This window comes from Colias eurytheme, chromosome 2 (assembly GCF_061535395.1).
Source record: "Colias eurytheme isolate Ceu_HAF_F1 chromosome 2, ilColEury1 Martin Lab GWU primary, whole genome shotgun sequence".
NCBI lineage: Eukaryota > Metazoa > Arthropoda > Insecta > Lepidoptera > Pieridae > Colias > Colias eurytheme.
Window position 1 is genome coordinate 7,753,206 of NC_142981.1, and position 24,150 is coordinate 7,777,355.

The 24,150-nt window shown below is 32.3% G+C and overlaps 2 protein-coding genes across 2 annotated transcripts; one reads left to right on the plus strand and one right to left on the minus strand.

The window, feature by feature from the left end:
• Positions 1 to 504: 504 nt before the first annotated feature.
• LOC149910501 (sodium/hydrogen exchanger 9B1-like) lies at positions 505 to 18,201 on the minus strand. The gene is made up of 11 exons (XM_090109387.1): positions 17,878 to 18,201; positions 17,293 to 17,356; positions 17,088 to 17,191; positions 15,487 to 15,724; positions 14,846 to 15,015; positions 13,763 to 13,977; positions 12,833 to 13,004; positions 9,643 to 9,797; positions 7,356 to 7,520; positions 989 to 1,178; positions 505 to 602 (listed from the first exon to the last, which is right to left on the minus strand). The coding sequence occupies exons 1-11, from the start codon at positions 17,900 to 17,902 to the stop codon at positions 505 to 507; spliced, it is 1,596 nt and encodes a 531-aa protein (XP_089965513.1). The 5' UTR covers positions 17,903 to 18,201.
• LOC149910502 (uncharacterized) lies at positions 4,043 to 5,850 on the plus strand. Its single transcript, XM_090108030.1, has 2 exons — positions 4,043 to 4,977; positions 5,082 to 5,850. The coding sequence occupies exons 1-2, from the start codon at positions 4,347 to 4,349 to the stop codon at positions 5,210 to 5,212; spliced, it is 762 nt and encodes a 253-aa protein (XP_089964156.1). The 5' UTR covers positions 4,043 to 4,346; the 3' UTR covers positions 5,213 to 5,850.
• Positions 18,202 to 24,150: the final 5,949 nt, after the last annotated feature.

Sequence of the window (24,150 nt, forward strand, 5' to 3'; positions counted from 1 at the left end):
GTAAATTCAACACAATGTAATAAAATAAAAACATGCAACTCTACATGCCTTCTATAAGCAATCCAGCTCAATCAATATTTCTGTTTGATATATTACTCAAACAAATATTAGAACAAATCTAAAATATAGATTATTATTCCTATAAATATATTTTCGTTTGAACAAACAGATATACACCAATTTTCTGTTTTAATTTAGATAAACGGAATAATCTCTTTAAAATCAAATATGATTATTTGTCAACGTCATAGCTATAAATAGATTTGCTATTAATATAAATAATATATGATTGTTTTATTGATATTCAACAATATTTGAGAGATAAAAGCAATATATTAAGGCTTCAATCGCTGATAATGTAGATAGCAACAGTAAATATATAAAATTATGTTTGGTAATGGCTGAATTAAGGTCTGAGAGAAAAGTTCATTGGCCGAAGTGACCGAAGACGAGTAAGGAAAAAAGTCACAGATTATGAAATTGTTTATTAATAATATCAACATTTTATTGCATATCTATATATTGAAATGAATCTAAAATTTGTTGAGATCTCTTCGAAGGCGTTGACTCCGTTGACGACGATCTAGGTCGACTGACGAGTTCTGGAAAAGAGAAATAAATTAATGGAAAATCATTCTTAATATTAATTATTCATCGTTACGTTTCTCAAATAAGATTACAAGAAAAAATTATAATATTACTGTTGCCATTTTATTTGCACCAGTTACCTACTTAATGAAACAGTCGATATATTTGTACAAGAAACAACAATATTTCTAGAACATCTATTCTATTCTTTATATCTAGAAATAATTAAAATGTAAAAGTCCAACCATAAGTCGATAAACTTTGGAAAATAAATTTTGGGTACATAAAATATGCATGTGTGCTACACCAGTATTTGTTTATTAAACAGTAAGATCCAAGTAAGTATTAATTATATGTTGTAAAACAAATCGCCTTATTTTTATATTTAGATGTCCATTACCTTCAGGAGCAACTCCGCTATAGGGTGATAATAAAATTGGTCCCATCACTGTGGTTAAAATTGATCCTATTGTGGTCGTTAATAATATTGCTATAATTATCATATTTGAGTGTTGTGTTGCTATTTTTCTATCATGATCTGTGGTGCCCTCTTTCCACAAAGAGTCAGAAGCAACGCGCACTAATACAGCCTGAAAATGTAACATTAAAAGATTTGTCACAAATAATAATTTAATTTAATAATAATATAAAACACAGATCAGCTGTGGCAACTAATATCAAATTTTATTGAATCCAATAAATAATATGCAAGATTAAATTTTATAATACTCATACAGGATAGGTATATTTTTTATCAGAAATGTAGACTATTTATTAAATTAATGTCAAAAATAATCTTTTCACACAATTTGAGTCGTTTATTAGTTCAATATAAGATTATTACTATCGACAACCGATGCACAAAGAATAAAGTTTGAACCATATCTCACTGAAATATATGTGATGAATTTTATTGTGGTTATTATTTCATGATAGAGGTTTGTCTTATCATTATGTGCTTATAATACACGGAAAGTTTATAGTAATAGGAACAAGCCGATAATTTTTTTATCATCTCTTTAAACGCAAAGGTGTCCTAATAATTCCTTAAACTAGTTAATATTATATTTACATGATTAATGAAATTGTTGAAATCACTTAAAATATTAACTTTATATAATACCTAATATCTGCTGTTTTATTTTTATCAGTCAACAACGTTTCAAATGTTTGTTTGCCTAATATCTACATATTATTTATTTATTAACAGCACACAGTAATAGTTACAAGTAGGTACAACATACTAACATAAGTAGTATTAGGTACATATAAAGGAAACCATCTCTATAAAATAATATGTGGATAATATTTAACATTTAAAGTGCCTGCACCTTTGCACCACAACAATTTTTAAAACAATGTAAATAATCTTAATTCCGCAGCTACCGTGCTTGTTAAATCTCTAGATAGTTTTATGTGTAGCGAGAGAAATTACTTTATGGCTTTTAAGCCAAACTTCAATATTCATTATTTACAAAGAAATACGCTCGTGTTCATAATGCACTGTTTATTTATACCACGTCAAGGTGTGCTTATGATTAAAATCTGGCTAATGTAGGTAGTAGTGTCGCAGTGTTTGCATAGTTGATAATTAATTGATAGTGATAAACACATCGAGATGTTTGTAGTAGTGTGTTGTATTATTTTATCAAGTTTCACAATATTATTGGGAAAGTCCGTCAAAATTCTCTTTTGCATAATATGTCGCAATATAATCGGAATAAAATAATAATGGTTATTTAGAATTGACAAGGATCAATTAATAATTGAAGAGAAAGTACATTTAGAAAAAAAAAATAGCAAACATATAATTTAAAGACCAGATAAATGTTTCTATGACGGTGTTGATCATCAGCAGCATTGCATTATGGAGCGAGGAGCAAGTTTGACCCAATTCACGCATCTTTGTCTCCCGTACATAAATATTTTACAAAACAATCTTCCTTACGAATACGTTTTAAATATTACAAAGAGTTCCCGCTATTACAATGTAAAATAAAGGGTATGCAATTTAGCAAATTACTTGAGTAGCACCATCCTTCGCCGCCGCAGTGGCGCGTCATTATGTCTAATCTCAATCTCTTACAAGTTGATGCACCGCTCACTAACCCTAATGCACTGAAAGCACTGTTTAATACGTTCCATTTGTAACAGAGTACGTCAACTTTATACACTTTCATTGTGGCTATTTTACTTAATTTACAAGTGTAATTAGTGCCATGTTTTCATAGTGTACAAGCACAAATTCTTATTATAGTCGCTTAGTGGTCGAAATTTGACCATAGGTAACCAAACATTGTAGGTACGTATTATGTGTGTGTGGATCAAATGCATGGTGGTAGTTACATCAATTAAACAAACATTACACAAATGTTTGTTTAAGCAAATAAAAAAATTGCTAAAACTTAGCAAATTGAAGTAAATTAGTTTTGATACAATTTAACTGTAGCAAAAGTAATTTTGCATAAAGCAATTAGTATGCCTTCGGTTACTGTAACCAAATATCATAACACAAATGTTGTGTAACATTACACAACATTTGTGTAGTGTTTGGTTTTTTGAAGTGAAACTTCTTTATCGGGGTTGGAAAAAAATTTAGTGTAACATTTTTCCGTTACGCGCCATCTTGTTCTTATCCCTACCACGCGTGATTCGACGTATTTCTGTCAAGTTGCATATAGTAAATTATTTTTTGAAAAATAAGGTTATAATTTATAAAGAAATTTCACTTCTTACGTGTGTACACTAGTACACGCATACATTTTTTTTAATGTTTATCACTATTTTTTTACAAATACAATTTTTATGCGGTGTTTTTTATAAAACATAAACCGTATACTTACTATACATAATATAGTACATAATGGTACGGGAGCTATTAACGTTGAAAAAGAAGTCATTTTAGTATAGCTGGTTTTTTGATATATTGTTCCTCTAGCTATTTCGGTTAGAGTCCGCGCAGTCTGGCTGGCCGGAGTGGTTGCGTTCAGTAGTGCGCATCTTATCTGCACAGGAAATTATCCTTAATTTAAAGTCATTTTTTAACGCGTAATTTTTAAACTTTTGCCTTTAGATAGATCCATCAATCATAATTTTTTTATTGCAAGACGTTTTTTTCGTTGTTAAATAGGTGCCAGACGCAATTTTTAATTTCGTTTTTATAAAAAATTCAAATTATTTTAGAATGTCTGTAAATTTCATATTATGTTCTTCAAACATAATATAATCTAAAATTAATTAGCCAGACGCTAATTCGATTGTTAAGTATTAAATATGTACAAATAAAAACGTAGTGAAAGTAGGTAAGTATAACAATTTGATGATTGTGTATATGGAGAGATAGTTTAAAGTGCAAGACAGATAGAAAGGGTCGGCCGCGAAAATTAAATAACAATAAACAATAACTTTTTTTTTTCGAAAATATAAGATGCATAGAAATTGAATTGTTCCTACTCTAAGAGTCCCTGTGTTGTGGGAATAAGTACCTTCCATTGGTACATTTTATTCCTTAGGTTAAAAATAAACTATTAGGGTACATCAACAATCTTCTATACAAAACAATTTTTTTATTACTCAACTATTACTCTTACAAAGTAATAAATAACAAAGTACTGAAGATTATTGAAGAATCATTGTCGTGCGAAGAGCACGAAGAAGCCGATTCTAGGATTATTTTTAATATTTGTCAAATTGATTTTGATGCTGAAGTTGTTATACGCTGTTCTGACTCTGATATTTTGATTATACTTCTGGAAAATATGGATCACTTGAAATCATCTTTGAAAATCTGGATGGATATGGGTGTAGGAAATCATCAGCGATATATAAACGTTAATGAAATATACCGAATACTTGGAGTATCTTTATGTAAATCTTTGCCATGCTTCCACGCGATCACCGGGTGTGATTACACACCAGCATTTTTTAGAAAAGGCAAAGTCAGACCTTTTAAAATATTGGAAAAATCGAACGAATATCAACTAGCTTTTCAAAATATAATTACCGATGATGAAGAAATAGTGAAAAGTACCTTTATAACCCTTGAGAAATTTATTTGTCAAATGTACGGTGTCCAAAATTGTTGTAATATTAATGATGTTCGATTTCATCTGTTTTCAAGTACTTTCAAGTGTAAAAAATCTGAAGAAAACTTTGCAAAAAAATTTCGAAACTTCGACTCTTCCAGTTTACCACCCTGTAAAGCTGAATTGTTTCAACATTTATTAAGGGTTCGCTATGTGACTAAGCTATGGAGAAATGCACACCAAAAACAACCGACAGCTTTATCTCCAGTTGCTTCTGGTTGGACCATCAACAAAGATAAATACGATTTTGTTTGGTTTGAGGGAGAGCAATCACCTTCCACAGTTGTAGATGTTATTATTCAAAGTAAGTATTGAATAGAACATTAATCAAGAAAAACTAAATTATTATATTATAACGAACAAATCTTTTTACTTTGAATAAATGAATTATTATTTTTTTTGTTACAGATAATGGAATATTGGAAAACAATAACAATTCCTTAGACGGCTTAGACGATAACATAAATAATTCTGACAGTGAGAGGGAAGATGATGATGATGATGATTATGAAGATGGCTTTTTAAATTTAACAATGTAATTGTTTAACCTTCATTGATATAGTTTTTATTCCATTATTTTTAATGTATGGTAACTTTAATTTATTTTTCACTTTTATGTTTTTTTTTTTCATTTTAACTTTTTAATTTATAAGAACAAGTGTAAATAATATTGTATTCTTGCAATTATTTCCTGTCGCATAATTAAAATACACTAGCTGATGAGCTGCATGCTTCGTTACTTTTTTTTATTTATACTCATTTTTTAATACTTAACAATCGAATTAGCGTCTGGCTAATTAATTTTAGATTATATTATGTTTGAAGAACATAATATGAAATTTACAGACATTCTAAAATAATTTGAATTTTTTATAAAAACGAAATTAAAAATTGCGTCTGGCACCTATATAACAACGAAAAAAACGTCTTGCAATAAAAAAATTATGATTGATGGATCTATCTAAAGGCAAAAGATTAAAAATTACGCGTTAAAAAATGACTTAAAATTAAGGAAATTATCGTGTGCAGATACGATGCGCACTAATAAACGCAACCACTGCGACCAGCCAGACAGCCCGGACTCTAACCGAAATAGCAAGAGGAACAGTATATCAAAGAACCAACTATACTAAAATTCTCACTTGTCAACGTTGGTAGCTCCTATACGATAAAGCAGTATATAAAGCATATGCTTTATGTATTTGTAGTATAATAAATTTCATACTTCTCTGCCCACGCATAACGGCGGGGGCACACGATGCGTTGCGGCGGCGGTCCGGCGCCGGAGCGGTGTCGCTGCGTCGTCTTACATAGAAATATCTGTGGCATGTCACACGATGCGCTCCGGCGCCGCACCGGACTTGCAACCACCGAGACGAGGCGGGGAGGGGTGAATGCGGTGCGACGCCGGAGCGGCACCGCTCAGTTGTTTTGCGTCACAAGGAAGGAGACACGCTCGCTTTTCATTAATAGACTGTCCAACGCTGCTACGGCGCCGCTGCGACAAAACAACGTTACGGCGCCGCACCGCTCGTGTGCCTACTGACACGGTGAAATCTTTGCGGTGCGGCGCCGCAACGCATCGTGTGCCCCCGCCGTAACATAGATTTAAATATTTTAAGAATCATAAAAATATTCAAATGTGGATACATACGATATAACAAACTACTATAACAGACTAAAACGTGCTTTAAATTCAGTTGTTTAATTTTTAACTATTTGAGCAGAGGATACCAGAACCACAAAATATTGCTTCAGTTTTTAACTTTTGATATAATCCATTTGCGAATGAATTTATTTTATTAAAATGTTGGTATATTTGTATCATATTTTCCTATAGTTAAAAATTTAAACATTCATTCTAAGTTGAAATGACAAATGGAAAATTTTTATAAATAGTTATGATAGATGAGAAAATGTAGGTATATTAACACTAAATATCATTTTCACTATCTACATTTTCTTTGGACCAACACAACGCGTAGGTGCCATAATCGGTTTACTAAAGTTTGCGAAAGCATCGAATTATTAATGACCTACAAATTCGGAAGTGGCCATTTTCCATTTCTTCATTAAATATTGAGTAACTTTATATGGTGTTATACATACTTACTAAGAACATCATAGGTATTCTTACTTAAGTTATAAATGTGGGCGACATTCAACAATAATAATTAAATTATTCCACTCAACGAAGTTCAGTTAACTGGAGCTCTTAACGTGTACATTACATAACATTTGTTAGAGCTTTGGAGCATGCCTAGCCAGATTACTAGAGCGAGCGTGTGGACTCAAAGTGAATTAAACTAGAGACCGCCGGCGAACCGACGATATTATTAGGTCTTACTCGTTAATAAAGGAGAATCACTTGAAAGTAATATTAGTGCTGGTGACGCCGACATGAACTTCTTCAATGGAACAAATTGACAGGAATTCAGTGCAAATTGATATATAAGGTATCATTGTCTACATATAGAACATTACATGCAATTAACGTGCAATACAATGCGTCTTTACATACATATGATATATCTGTTTATATTTTCGCCTACAATTCGCAAATAATAAATAAGAATATAGAGAAAACAATGCGTCGAAGCTTATGATAAAAATACTTTATCGCTGTATAAACTCTGCAAATTTAAACAATTCAAATAAATGATAATTAGATTATGTTCTCACCTCAACTATAGCCTTTGGAATCCAAGTAATAGCTATAAATATGCACTCTTTCACTGGCAATTCATTTGATAGAGCTATTAAAAATGCAGTTATCAATCGAAGAATTAGCGCCAAGAAAATGCAGACCACCATCAGACCAAATTCCCGTGCATCTAAGTCGGATATCTAAACAAAGATGAAACAATTACAAGAAGATTAATAAAATAAAAAAAGAGCGTGTGTACCAAGCATACTTGTCAGAAGTGAAACTTGTATGGCAAGATTCAAATACCTATATACAAAAATCGTCGCCTTAATCCATGACGTGCCGGTATTGCCATGACGCGACCTTGAAATGTTACTCTCAACGCGCCTAAAGAAGTTTCACTTTAAAACAGCTATGCAGTTACAATAAGTACATTTTTGTTAATAATATTTTTGTAGACCCTCTCTCACTTCATTACTGGTAGGTGCTGTGGGTAGGTGGGTCGTCCTTCTATGTTCTGTCAGGAATAACTTTTTAGTTTCCACAGGTGATAGAGCATGTGGCATCTATGTATTTATGGACTGTAGGTATAACTCAGTGTAGAGCTTTTTTTCATGTATACGTAGTTACATAGAGGATAACATAAGATCTTCTTCTCTTGTACTTTGCGGGTTTTTTCAAGGGTGCTCTTATATATTCTATGTTATTGGGAATGTTAATTCTATTAATTAAGATTATAATTGTTAAGTAGTACCTATGGTAGTACTTATTTTATTTTTAATGATGTTGATATTTGATAGATGAGATTTGTTTTTGTTAATTTATAAAAGAACACTGTCGAATTAGGTTAGAATCCTGTGATGTAAATAAATAAAACAAGACGTGTGCCGCGGTAGAGCGGCTATGCCTTCAAGCCACAAGCATGCTATGCCTTCAAGCCACACCTCCGTGCCCGTCGGAGTGGGGAGCGTAAGGTTTTTTCGTTACGGAATTTCTGAATGCCCGCGATAGACGTTAAACAATAGCTTAAAAATCTCCATATCAAATTACAATTATGGGGTTATTCCAGAACTGTATAGGTATAATCGGGAAACGTTGTCGCCATGAAATTGACTAAAAAAAGACGTGTGGCACTCGGGGATTGCTGCGGTAAAGCTATTGCATGCTATGCCTTCAAGCTACACCTCCGCGCCCGTCGGAGTGGGGAGCGTGAGGTTTTTCGTTACTAAATTTCTGGATTTGGTCCCCGCGCTCAAGGCCCGCGATAGAAGCTATGCAATAGCATAATAAAACAAAGCATACCTACATTAAATCCTTCCGTAAAAATATTAAAATATCATACAGTGTCACGCATTTTAAAAATGTCTCACAAAATCGGTAGGGTTCGAAGCGACGAACAAAATTGCTATGATTGAAAATATTGAAGCAAAAGTGCTCCTGCAATGCTGGAGATTGTATCTGACAGATGTTTTGTACCGGGCGTTATTTGTATGGCTCATGCAATATACATACATGTACATTGTACAATGTACACGCCTCATAATTTAATCAAAACACTGGCATTTTTTACCTGAGAATATCGTCTGACGTATTTTTATCTAAGATCTTTTAAAAGCGTTTCGTATATTTGATACCAACACTCTAAGATATATATTATTATATGTGAGACATGCTAAAATTGTTATTTTAACAAATTAACAAAAAATCTTTAACAGACTCAATAATAGGTATATTTATTTAACAAATGTTATCACAACAATATAAATATGTAATTTGTCTTAAATAATTACAAATTATCTTGTTAGTAGATATTGTACAGGTACGTAATTACGTACCATTATACCGTACGTACGTACGTACCATATTAAGTTCCATTCAATACACATTGTATAAATAATTATTTATACAATGTGTATTGAATGGAACTTAATTTGAGGAAAGATTTAACTGAACCTTTATATCAACCGTACGTGAGCTACATATATGGTATAAATTTGGTTGTATAGAGGTATTTAGGGAAATTAAACTTTTGTAAAATGTAGGTAGGCTCTTTGTTTTTTTACCTACGTTTTGTTTGACAAAAGTTTTAAATTACATTGCATACCGAAATATATTAGACACCCTAAACGTAAAGGAAGAGTAGTGAGAATTCTCCGTCGCGTAATTTGTAGAATAATGTCAGTTTTCCAGACAGAGAGTTATTAGAGTTGATACTTTATTTGATGTTAATCCTGTTACACTGTTTCAAAAATAATATGAATAACATTTGTGATTTCCCGTATTCCTTGTGTTCCCTTGCATTATTTATACGATTACAATTACCTCAAAAAAAGAGCCGCTCAGTGTGAAAAGCATAGCTTCAAATATCCTCCACAGTAATTTATAGACTTCAGAGACGGGGTTATTGTTTAGGGGCCAACCGCGGCGGGCCCAACGAGTTGCGGCCGCCGCCGCACATACCATTATTGCTACTCCAGCTGAAACAAATTACGTAATATGACATGGACTCATTATTTACCTAAATGCTCTACCTCTGACCTTATTATTTAACGCCTACGTACATAAATGTCACATTCATACTGAAATCGGAAGCAAAGCCATTCATTACACAAAATATATCGGTTTTCCATTTGCCATTACTTGAATAACGTTCAGTGGAATACAATGCAAAATTTAAAACTAAAAAAGATATTCTTGACAGTAATAACATAAATCATTTTATTTTAAAACGTTATAGGCAATATCGCTAATTATATTACATCAAACATTAGAAGTAACACAAATTGAAGCACTAATTCTACTTTGGGTCATATTATACGAAACCATGTAAGACATCTCCACACAGAGAGCAGTAATGCTGTTTCACTTATAATAAATTTGTTGATTGAATGTAATTGAAGTGAAGGTTAATTAATGTCCTCGACAATTAGAGACAAATGTAATGCTCTCAACACTTGAGCTCATTAAAACAATCGCATGTTGGACTCAGAACAGTTTGTTACATGAATATAATATGCAGGCTTCAATAATATGCGTATTTTATACATGATTTATATTGAAATGCATTTATTTACAAATAATATATAAATTATTTGGCCGATTTTTCAATCCATGGTTAATACTTATCTTAAATGTCACCCGTAAACTGTCAAATACGGCCAAAGAATACATTTTTGAAATGGTAGTTTAGTATATGTACGGTACGTTATTCGACGAATAAGTATTAACCAAGAATTGAAAAATCAGCCCTCAGGCAAATTAATACGGCAAATGTAAAGAACGCAGATTGAATTGAGATAAATATTAAATATATTCGTGAAATTAAAGAACAAATAGTGTAGTCGATCTGAATTTGCGATTTACATCGTATATTTCTGTTCTTTGATTAAAACTATAAATATGTAGGATCGTTAAAAGTTTTAATCGATGATCGTTTTAATTATGTAAAATTAAGAAAGAGATTAGATATTATAAAAATGAAAATATTGGATAGGTTCAGATATAGATCAGATCAAACTATGTGTCTGTATATTATATTATTTTACGTAAAAGCTAGTAGAAGCAATGTTAAAACAAACCTAAAGCTATCCTATAATATATTAAAAAGTCGAGTCAGTCTCGTCAAGACATTACAAGAATGTAGATGCTGCATGTCAGCTGTACCTCGGTCTAACATCAGCTTTCTGTGGAATCTACTCGACTCGCACTATTCTTGAATATAATAGCATTACATTTATGATGTCTAAACCTGTGTGTAATAAATGGCCAAATAATCTGTGAATACTGAAAATAAAACTTTAAGATTTTAGGTATATGAGAAATAAAAAGCTCTCGAATCGAATTTTTTATCCATAACAACCGAGTAAATATTTAAACTGATCGGATATAGCCAAATATTACATAATGAAATAAACGTAATTTTAACTGCAAAATGAAATCGCAATTGAAAGCCAGCAATATTCTAAAAGTCGATACAACCTCGAATAAAAACAATGAAGATCAGTGATAGAACCTAAACACAAAGACCCATAAAACTTAAAAGGGATCTGAAAAATCTTTGTGAAATGCAAAAGAACTTGTCAATGAATCCAAAATCGGTGGAAACTTAACACGAAAAACAATTCAATTAAGAATCTCTTCCTTTTGGAAGTGAGTTGAAATCAAAAAGCATAAAGGTAACGCAATGAAGTTTAACGGAGTGCAGCTGTGTCAATGTGTCGGAGCGCAAGTTAAAAGGCTGAACACGTACGGTATGCCTTTTACCGTCACCTGGACATTCCAGAGCTACATTGTGGCTAAATTAGTTTTTCCCCCGGCAACTATCGACATCGCTTTATAATGAAACATTAAATTGATAAAGTTGCCTCATATTGGAGAGTAAGTTTATACGAGTTTCTTTTTGTTTATGAGCTTCGTAGTTAAATATTTAAGTTTTAATATTCAGCTTATGAAATTATCAGATGCCTTTTTTATAAAGTCTGCTAATTCTGCTTATGGTATTTTTAAGTACCTTCGTAAACGACCTTGTAAGGTTAAAGGGAAATATTCTATAGGAATGTTCAATAAAACATAATTTAAAATATCTTTAATTAATAAAGGTACAAATTTAAGAAAAAGCGTTATATATGTAGGTATCTTTATTTATTTATTTTTTATTTTTTTTATAGTGGGGAAATCTTCCAAAGATACCCACGGCCCCCGGGGAAGGAGCCGTGGCCCGTGGGTTATGTCGAATTCTTACCATTGAGATAATATTAATATGGAGACGACACCGCCTACATCACTTATGTTCCACTCAACATACGTCATGTGACGTATGTTGAGCGGTATTTTTTAATGGTTTTAAAGTGAAACGCATCAAACATGCCTTCGTGTGTGTTACGATATTGCACAAATAATACGGAAAAGTGCAAAGGAATAACTTTCATCGTTAAGTACCTAACTAGATAATAATTTTTAAAACTTAGTTAGAGCAAAAAAATGGCGCACAGATTTTGTTCGTGGTGTCTCCTCCATACGTAGTAATATTATCTCAATGATTCTTACCGACTAAAACCCCACTGTGTTTCGTCGAGCCGCTTTAATGATGGGGCCGCGGGTATTGGTTAGAATTCTTCCGCGACTTATATGTAGGTACCTACCTAAGTTTTATCATAATAAATTTATGAGAAAATTTACTAGCGAACCTGAATTAATGTTTACTCTGAACAAGATCCTCTGGTAGGCCCAACCTGTGTATTGCTGTAATTAACAAGTACTCGAAGTACTAATTCAATATATGTATGTAATGGGCCTTATAAAATGATTTGCAATAACATGGTGATTATTCTAGGTTTTCTCTTTTCTCTTTATTTTTTTTTTATTCAAACAGTCAACTTGAGTTAGTTATTTAGATCACGTAAGGTTTAAATCGTTGGTTATCATTGAACTAAACGCCATGCCTTTGCCAAAAATATAGCAGAAACCGGGTCAGAACAAATTCAAGCATTCCCGATTCATTCGTCATACTTACATGTTCCACCCCATCCAAAATATCCGCAAGCGTATGAGATCAGGAGCCCTCCTGCGAAAATATGTAAACTGCGGATTGTCGCTGCATATACATCATCGTGGTCGGGCAAAACATCTGCCAGCACGCCCCACACTATGCCCAAAACGATGCCGACGAATATAGCTAGAAAAGCCTGAATATATTTTAAAACAATGTGCACCAGTTACAAAATAATTTTGTCAATGACATACATTATATGCAATTATTTATATACAATTCAAAATCGTACTCAACAAGTAATGTATAGGAAAAGAACCAATAATTTCATAAAGCAATTTTTATAATCACTTAAAGCTATTCAATATAAAAGCACTTTAATATTTCTAAGCGACTTGACAGAAATACTTGTTCTATAATTGATCCTCTTTTTTCATCCGTCCCCTTATATTTTATAATACAAAAGCATGTTTATTTTGCTGAATGTTGGATATCGTAAACATGAATTTGAGGGCTTTTCAGCGTTCATTATTTTTTTAATGTATTGGCAATGTTAAAAATGTCAGATGTCACAAAACGTAATTAACTTTTTGTTTCTGAATTTCTTTGATATAATTGAAATAGCTGTTTAATTAATACAATTTTGCGTAACTTAATAAATTGTTAAATAGAGATATTAGATAATAGATAATAATTTACGTTTGTATGATAAATACAAACGTAAATTATTTTTAGTGCCTTTACTTACTATACTTACTTAGTGTCTTTACTTACTATACTATTAGTGCAAATCGATTATAGGAATACAAGTAGAGCTAAAACCCGAGGGGTAACATAGGCACGTTGTCTCTAAATCAATGATAAGTGCTTGTAACTACTTTCCTCATAAAAGTCAGAAAGGTCGCCATCTGAAACGCTCAACGTATTAGAAGTAAGTGCTTTATTGAATTTTACCTTCACTACCCTGTATACGGGGGCGGATTCGTAAAATATAGCGCTGTTGATTACTCCAAACATTCCTTCAGTGAATGCTGTATCAAGACCACCAGCATTGCCAACTAATAAAGCTATGTTACTCTTTGTTCCGAGGCCTCTGGCGTCAAATGATATCAGAGTTGGGACCACTACTGCTGGTGACACCGATGCTAATATTGCCCCGAGATGTAAACCTGTATTAATGATAAATATCATTATAAATTATATTGCATGCTATTCAAATTGAACAAAGGAAATCTGATAGTGTTGAGCTGGGTTTGTATTTATTTCAACTGTATTAATTTATATTTCAGATATATCTAACTCAGTTTTAATTGTTAGTTTGTGTAAAATGGTTTTTGCGATTATATCTATATTTGTAGTGCTGCGCTGCAGTGAAAATTATATCGAAACTAGCTTCCGCCCACGACTTTGTACGTGCATCCCCGTTTTTCCCCGTTCCCGCAAGAATTTCGGGAAATCCTTTCTTAGCGGATGCCTACGTCCTAACATCTACCTGCATGCCAAATTTCAGCCCGATACGTCCAGTGGTTTGGGCTGTGCGTTGATAGATCACTATATATCAGTCACCTTTGAGTTTTATATAATACTAGATTTCCGCCCGCGGCTTCGCCCGCGTTTGCAAAGGAAAACCCGCATAGTTCCCGTTCCCGTGGGATTTCCGGGATAAAAACTATCCTATGTGTTAATCCAAGTTACCCTCTATATGTGTGCTAAATTTCATTGTAATCGGTTCAGTAGTTTTTACGTGAAAGAGTAACAAACATCCATACATCCATACATCCTTACAAACTTTCGCCTTTATAATATTTATTAGATTAGATATTAGATATACAGATAATAGTGCTTGCTCACAATTGACGCTTTTCTTCAGAATATATTCCCCTACTTTGTAACTTAGCTAATCTTTTTAATATTATTTGGTATAAGAAATTAACATTTTACGGCGTTCAATTTACTTAAGTTCATAGTCTTAATGAATCTGATGGCGAGTGGCCGCTTAGTAGTAACGAGGTTATTTTGTTAACGATTTTCACTTACCCCAGTACCAAGGGAACTCGAGAAAAATAAAAGTAAAGAAGGCCGTCGACAAACACTCGATGATCCAAGGAAGCGTGGCCAATGTAAAAACTTTCACTGAATTGTGTTTTATGTAGTCCCAGTTCCACGTCAACGGGCCCTTGGTTAAAATAATTACTGGATAAATTCTCCTAAAACATGTTTCAAAACGTTAACTTGCATTACATTACAGGTCTTGAGTTACAGTCCTGTAAAGTTCGGTAACATTATTAACTGAATTTTTCTTTTACTTGCTTTGTTTAAGGTTGTAAATGTACCTACTTATAGGCACGCAAATGTACCTACTCTCTCTTAAATGTATCTTTCCGTTCAGTTAAATCGAAGAAAAAGTAAGAAGTTAATCCAAGAGTATACATACGTAATATTTTTAAAATGCGTTAATTTAAAATTTCATTGGTTTCGTCCTCAGTAGGTACGTGAAAGATTACATTAATTAAAATTTTGTGTTCCAATGTTCCTGATTACAAGAACAGTATCGCTTTTAATAATTATTCGTAGAAGCAACTCGACATAATGCGCCTGAATATTTTGCGTGAGAGTGGCAGTAATTTCCTTTTTATGCCCATATTAATTCCTTTTTGAATTTATACATTATTATTTACCTTAAATGATAGTCAAGAACATTTGCAGAATCATTTCCAAGAATATTGATGGGTAGAAAAATCTTGCTCAGTGTTCCAACAAGGACCATGCCGACAACTGCATTCACTTTTGTATATCTCTCTAAAGTATGGCCGAATATATACCCAGTGAGCACTAATGCAGCCATGTTGAAAATGTAACCTCCCGGTAATACCACTTTGCCAAAAATAAACCATGATGTTGTCCAAAGCGATAGACCTGAAATTCAAAATATTCACCTATTAAAACACAGGAAATAGAAGCTATTTTGAAATATTTTGTATTTCGGTTTGTGGAAGGATATCACTTATTTGTTAGTTAATATATTTTGTATCAATAGTAGAAATCTTGTAGCTGTACGAGTACTATTTGAGAAAACTTAAACGACGCTAAATAAACTTTGTCTGGTTACAATAAGTCCAATATGTGACGATTGATCACACTTGATCATACGCAAATAAAGTTTAAAATTTTCAACATATTTTTCACAGGGACATGGGTAAATGCACTCATATCAACTGTGCAATAAAATAAGGAAACAAAATTTGTTGGAGGCGACAACGGAAACGAGAGCTGCGGCTACATAGTGGTGTTCATTCTCAGATTCGCCATTTCATATTTCACACATTTTTATTTATGGCAAGTTGAAATTCACGATTTCATTGCGATGTTTTTTTTAAATTAAATAAAATGCAGTTATTTTATCTTTATAAATTTAATTATTACTTATTTATTGGACTGGTTTTACATGATGAAATTTTGTATCGAAAAGTTACATTTTTCTTCGAGTTTGAATATAAATATATAGATAAAGGTTTGATATATGTTATGTTTTCCTGCCTTATACCGATAAGTCAGATACATTACAAATGAGGCTCATGTTTTCAGCCCTTTTTCGCAGTATTCTAAAATTATACACATTACAAAGCTATTTTCTACACGTGGATAAGCATTTATTGTGATTTTTTTCATGCTGGACATATGAGGAGACTGTTCTTTTAGTTTCATGCGACTTGATAAAAAATTATTGATTGGTACCAATGTAATCAATCATATAAGGCGTGACAACGAGTATTAATTTAAAGACTTTATTGTTTGCGTTTGCGTCTTTAATATTTGCTGTTGTTCAAGCTTTGCATTTTTTACTAAATGAAAATCAATAAAGGGCTTTGTTGTGTTGTGGCTTTAAAACACTAAATAGTTCAAATAAAATTCTTGTATTATTACACATTGGCTTAAGCCTATCAGCTTAATAAACTAAGAATGTTTATATTCAATTTTATTACTTTCATTGAAATATAAGCTAATTAAATTTTGTACGAGAATATTTACAGACAGAAACTTTCTTCTCTTAATATTCGTACCTTAAATATGGCGAGATAGGCTTACAAGCGAGAATGGTAGGTTCTACAATTGGCCAACCTGTCAAACTCACTTTCTCCTACCGATGTAATTGAAATTAAGGTTTGAGTTAAGATTTTAATAAAATTTAAGAGCTACTCAATTTCTTAAAGTAACACTAATAATTAATTAATATTTCGTTTGAAACAACAACACTAATAATTAATATTTCATTGCTTACCGCAAATGACAATAGCGAGGTATTGTTTTAATTCTGAAGCTGTAGGTAAAGTGGGGCAATATTCTCTCAGTTTACATTTCTCTTTCGTTTCGTCACTGTGGATGCTGAAATATGATAAGATATTTTTGGAATTTTTGATTTTTGTACTAAATATATGGCTATATAACCTGATACATAGGTAATTCTCTATTCTATACTTACTCACGTTTTGGGAGATCCAATATCAAATCTTATTGATTTTCGCGGGGAAAGGTTCACTTGACAATTGTCTGTAAAAAGAAGTTGAATAATTTACACAATTCAGAGGGTGCAAACACCACCTTACAGATTTATCAAGAGACAATTTCTATACTATATACCGTCAGTGGTGTTCATATTATTAAGAAACAAAACAAAACATTGTATTCTTTCATCTGGGATATCTCTATCTAGTTACTATATTCTCAAATGTGAAATACATACTATGGTATTCATTGCTTACAACTGATAATGTTGAATTTAAATCTGAAAAAAGTAACTTCCTGGTATTGTTAATACCGATTGCAAGAAACAATGCAAAAAACATGCTTATAATATGATAAACTGAAATTGGTTTCGATCAGAGTAATATTTAAAATTATCAACTTGGAGCAATTATTAAATTTATGTTTTATTGAATTAAATATCTTGAATTTAAGATGCAGGTTGCACCCAGGCATATGCAAAGTTTTTAAGATGGAGATTAAGTAATGAACTTATTTTAAAAGTTGGTTATATTAATTAGTAGGAACAATATTTTTTTCAAACTTACCTGTGGGTTGATGTCTGGTTTCCATACTTTCACATAAGGTTTGCACATTAAGTTAAATTACCACTTAATTTGAAAATATTATATGCAAGACAAATATTTACTTATCAGAAACAATTCGAATTCGTCAATACCGGTTCATCGAAATGTATATCTTTTTTATTAATACATTTCGTAGCCTGTGCACTGGCTGACTTCAATTGCCATAATAGAAAATATATTAATCACCGTCGTTCAAGAGTTAACGACGTAGTGTTCAACGTACAATACGTACAACAGTTTGAAAATAATCAATTGTGAGTTATTCAACAAATGCCGTTTGGCGACGAACATGCGTGCCATTGACTACACCAACGTATGTTGTGACTGAGATATTGTGCCAAGATTATTGAAGTCAATCATGTTCCTTGTATCATTAATTGCTACATCGAGAGTCGTAGAATTTTACTCCCATAACAACAATAATTTATGAATTCATTAACGTCTGCTTCCAATTTTTATTTGCAGTTTAAAATGTGTTTGACCGATTAAAAATATTATTTCCATGTTTAGATTTGGCTCTGATTCAATACAACTCTTAAAATTAGTTTTCAAAACCTTGGGTTTGTTATAGTTTCTATCGTACTTCTTGTGGAGGAAACCGTTGCGTCACAATGCATATTTATAACTAACACGCCGAATGACTTTTGACGATATAGACAGTTCTTGCACAGTTGACAGATATATACGTGGTTCTTGTTTCCGAGGCAGCCCTTAGCTATTTATACACATACCTAGATGTTTTAGTTAAAGCTTTTCTAAGGCGGTGGTTTAGGTTCCCGTTGAATATCTGTACATGTAGATTGCATGTTTGTTTTAGTATGAAACTTTACGCTGCTGTACAGAAGAAGTTAAAGGAAGTCATTCCAGCAGCAAACAATATCGCGTGGGGCTCCCACGTTGTTGGCAAACGGCAGGCCTCTTAAAGAGTTGGCAATTTGTGTTGTACCGCCCGCCGGATACTGGATGCTCATTAAGTATGAACGCCGTCATCAAGACACATCTTTGGTAGAAAAACGACATTTAAGAGCAGCACTCTTCAAGAATAAACGGCCCTGGTAGGGCGCTTTTGAAGAGCCACCGCTACAAAGTGCATATAAATTGCGCTGCGAAATTGAAGCGGAGATATAAAAAGAAAGTCGCAGTTAAACTTTTGAAAGGCAAGCTATAGGCATCCCACTTTAAAATCCACAGGGACTTTGAAAGGGCATAAAAAGATGCACTTTTACTCAGCTAGAACATTATTGTTGGAAAAATGTTTCTTTACCTAGCAATTCCTATTTTCTACGTAAATATAAAACGGTCCATGAAAGATTTTTAAAACTAGATGTTTTCCAAGTTACTTAGGACGCTTTATTTAGGATTTATAAAGCTGGCATTTTATAAAGGGTATATCAACAATAAGTAAGGTTTTACGAACTAGGTACAATAAAAGAGAACAAACAATTTTTAATTCGTTTAAGTAAATCATTAAAAATAACAATGATTATATCTTATGTGAGCTTGCAAAATGATACTTCGCAAGAAACAAAAGCTTTATACAATAACTTGGTTACTTGTACACTGTGCACACAAGAAAGACCGTTCAAGTTTGCTTGATTCATTTCATAATAAATTTTGTATCTTGTGTTTATTCGGATCGTAACGAACTATTATTTTTGTTTACAATGTTATGTAACTTATTAATAGCCGGCTTAATAATTCAATAACTATTAAGTCGGCTTTATTACATGAGTTAATAAATTTTTTATTTAAGAAATTTGGGTAATTGAACTTATTTTATTTGTATAGGTCCCTTGTTTATATAGCAGTTTACACCCTTTTCAATGTCAAACAAACTGAATCAATAGGTACAAATAATTGTTTGTAGACATGTTTCTAATCAAAAATGGGATTTGGGATAAAGCGGGATTGTAGAATAGTAAGATTAGGAGGCGTTGGCTTCTTACTTATTTTATGGAACTGTGTATTTAGTAACGAAGTAAAATTCATGCTCGCATGATTTTAATAGATTATATTACTTTATGTAAAGTAACACACTGCAATGTTTACTTCACTCATAAAATTATTTAAAAAAAATAGAGCGTATGTGCGCTCTAAGGTTTTTTTACTTCTGATACGCCAAGCACACGTATCAGAAGTGAAACTTCTTTGACAAAATTCAAAGATACCTACTAAAATCGTCGCCTCACTCCATGACATGACGCGATCTTGAAATTTTACTCTCAACACGACTAAAGAAGTTTCTTTTCAAAATGCTCTATATCTTATAGAGAATAAATTAAAACAAAATTTCTTTATTTCGCTCTTGAAGAAAGAGCTCAAACTCTTTTAACTCACAAATATTTGCAATGGAAAACAAGATAAGATTATAAAAATTTTATGCAATTTTGCATTCCGTTTATTCGGTTTTATCGCACGAGGTAAAGCAATTTGTAGCGCAAATACGTTGAAAGGTCGATACGGAATTGGAAGCCTGCAATTATAGGTGCATCCGGTGGCGGTGCCTTGTTTCCGACCTGAAGCGACCGTCAGCCGCCAGCCGCCTCACACCCGCAAGAACTTGATCATTTTATTTTATTTTGCTATTCCACCAAGAAATTGTTTCTTTATTGCTTTTGCGCTGATTTAAATAATGTGTCACCTGACTTTGTTTTAATGATTCACCCATTCTCTATTATTTGCTTTCTTTTAAGTTATGAAAATATTGTACCTATAACATTATGTCGCTTCTTGTTACACGAATGATGACAAATACTTTTGTATTATTTTGTACCAAATAGTTACAAAATTCCGACTAATTTTTGCTTCAATCTTACAATATTCAAAGAATAGAAGCATTACTATTCTTATATCATTTCATTTATAATGCATATTCGTGAACTTACATTGAGTCAGTAAGTATTCGATGTCAATAACTGACCTTTTCTTCAGTGACAGACTGTTAGCCGTGTTTTGTTTATACGAAATAGAATGCATATTTATGTTTTAAATACATAGGCTTTTTTTATGTCAATACAATGATTTGAGACTATTCCACAATATAAAGAGAGTTAGTAGGAATATACAGCAATAGCTAATAATATAATACAATTATGATAAGTTAATACTGAAATATTTTGACTTATCAAAGATAAAATGTATAGTCCAGGATCCTTCGCCCATTTTTGCAAGTGATTACTATCAAGCTAATTTTCCGTGAGTAGCTTTATTTTGATGAGACCCCAAAATATAATATCCTGTACGAAACTCTCGATTGTGGTAGCTAACAGAGGTAACAAGGATACAATTTTTTGAGTTGATAGTAATCAAGTGTAAAAATGGGCGATGGATCCTGAACTAGTAGAAGTGAGAAAGTGTCATAAGTCATAACGTAGAAGTCGAACTCTACAATAAAGCTTTGTTTAATTTTAATCAATGGGATATTGTTATAAGTGTACCTACTAAGAAACTATTCCTTCATAGTAATTCATATCCCCAGGACTCAGAACCATATTATAAGATGAAGACATTTGCTATATTTAAATTTTTGCTTTATTAAGTGTCATTATATACTTTTTAACTCTATCTAAAGAAAAAAAAACAAAGAGAAGAAAAGTTGCTTATTTGAATATTTTAGCATTATTTTAAGGAAATTCCTCGCGGCCTAAATAAAATTACTGAAATGGTCCGAGTTGTTCAAATTAAGCATAAAACAAGGATTCTTCCGTTTCCCTTTTCGTCAGAGTTACCAAATGTTGAAAAGGCATAATTATTGTTATTTACATTTTGTGTTGATCCACCTGTCGCCCATTAGGTATGAAATTATAACGCAATTTTATGAACAAAACATCTAAAGTACATAATATAAATATAAAAAATATATTACATAATAAGTTTTAAATATAATCTGGTTCATAAACATAATATTATACATTATGCAGGCATACAAAATTGTTTGTGCACTTTGATATGCAATTCAAAGAGGAGTTTAACGCGTTACCTACTAAATCTTTGTTAATTTAACATATATACCTATACAAACAAGAAAAATCCAATTGTAAATATGTATTAGAAATGACGTTATCATTCCCAAAAGTTGGATTTGCGTGGTCACAAAAATCCCTTAATAAATGAAAGCTGCTCCAAAAAGTTTTCTTACTTTGCTGTAGTAGTCACTAGATATATTGTAAAACGGTTGAATGATAAGTCAGAAATGTAGTAGCTAATTCTATTTGGATATTCGCGAAGCACGTAGATATCGCATTTCGTAGCATCGCAATAATTTACGGCGGGGTGATCTGGGATGGATAGTCGGGACTTCATGAAGGCAGTCCGTGTAACAGATATTTAGAACCATACGTGACCCTTTGTTTGCTCCTCTAAATTTCCAACTCACAACGCGCCCACGTGGAATTTTTCATTCTATTGTTTGAATTCATGTTTACGACGGTGATGTTTTTTCAGAGCTTAGATAAATAGATTAAACGAAACGTATAGCACAGAAACAGCGTCAGTATAAATACGAATAAGCCTGCTTTCGGTTGGTTTAAGTTAGATGTAGTAATCCACTGTAAGCCATTAATTTTATTCAACACTTTTCAACGAACGGCTTTAAAGTTTCTTGGTTCACATGTGTTTCAAAAGATTGTGGATGATATAAGATTCCTTAACCGGAATTTTCTCCATAATTGAAATAAATACTAGCATCTTTAATTTTTTCGCAATTAAGAGATTCAATGTACATTTTATTGCGACAAATAAAATAATTTGGGTTTGATTCGAAAATGCTTAAACACAATAAACGATCACTGGGGAAATTCTCCCCATACAACACTGTGTTATTACGGAATGTCCCTAGACAAGGAGTAAAAAATAGTCCATGACCATAACAGATTCTCAAAAGTAATTAATAGAGCAGGCTCCAAGGAGATGTTCGTTTGCAAAAATCGCGGACCTAAATCTGACTTCTGATATATATTGTATAGATCCCAGACATCCTATAGACAGATGTTGCCAACCAGTTTTGTGGTCCCCCTGCCCGCACCCCGGTAATTAAATATGGCATACTAAGAAAAAAATAAAAATTTCCAAAACATGCCGTGTGGGGTATCAAATGAAAGAACTTATTGAGTAGATCACGAATATATAGCATACTATATACATTTCTTACACTTTCTCTAAGATTTTTTAGAAAATTTACGAAAATGGTCCATTTTTGAGTTAACTTTAAACCACTATAGATTGAAAACTCATGAATATATTTTTTAAATTATTATTTTAAATAATTAACAATAGTCCATTGTTTATGATTCAATAGTTCGTAATATAATATAAGTGAGCTATGTGGTGGATTTGATGAAAATAACTATATACTATATGAACTTGAAAATATACTCGCCTTCTTTGAATGCTCCCCCCACTCCCCCATGCAACTATTTCACTGTACGAAATATTGAATCGTAAACAATGGACTATTGTTAATTATTTAAAATAATAATTTAAAAAATATATTCATGAGTTTTCAATCTATAAGGGTTTAAAGTTAACTCAAAAATGGACCATTTTCGTAAATTTTCTAAAAAATCTTAGAGAAAGTGTAAGAAATGTATATAGTATGCTATATATTCGTGATCTACTCAATAAGCTCTTTCATTTGATACCCCACACGGCATGTTTTGGAAATTTTTATTTTTTTCTTTGTATGCCATATTTAATTACCGGGGTGCGGGCGACCACAAAACTGGTTGGCAACATCTGTCTATAGGATGTCTGGGATCTATACAATATATATCAGAAGTCAGATTTAGGTCCGCGATTTTTGCAAACGAAACTCCACTGAGAGTCCGGTCTATAAACATCGTGTATGAACTGTTAACGTTATTTGAATAAAAATTATTACATTTTAAACGTCAAATTTGTCATCCCATTTCCCAAACTTATGAATGTATTCGATATTGCAATGATGATTGAACCTTATTGTATATAAATTTGCAATCAAACTACGAGTTGTTCGCATAATGAAATATACAGGGGCACAGGGCGCAAATGTGAATGCTCATAATAATAATAATCGGTCCGCGCTACGCCCCGGAGGAATTTAATTCTTCTCGAGATCAGACGTCTAACAGCACTCACATTCTCTGCATTTGTCCATGTAACAATAATAGACTATTTCTAAATAATCTTTTCCAGTAACATTTTGTAAAAGTCTTACACAATGTGAATCATAAAATGTACATTACTGTTATAACCCAT

Excerpts from the sequence above, each read along its gene's own strand:
- LOC149910502 (XM_090108030.1), top strand. The coding sequence starts at position 4,347 with ATGGATCACTTGAAATCATCTTTGAAAATCTGGATGGATATGGGTGTA. Across the intron at positions 4,978-5,081 it reads TGTAGATGTTATTATTCAAA|ATAATGGAATATTGGAAAAC; the intron begins GTAAGTATTGAA and ends TTTTTGTTACAG.
- LOC149910501 (XM_090109387.1), bottom strand. The coding sequence starts at position 17,902 with ATGGAAACCAGACATCAACCCACAG. Across the intron at positions 15,725-17,087 it reads CCTCGCTATTGTCATTTGCG|GTCTATCGCTTTGGACAACA; the intron begins GTAAGCAATGAA and ends TTTGAATTTCAG. Across the intron at positions 15,016-15,486 it reads GTTCTTGACTATCATTTAAG|GAGAATTTATCCAGTAATTA; the intron begins GTAAATAATAAT and ends AACATGTTTTAG.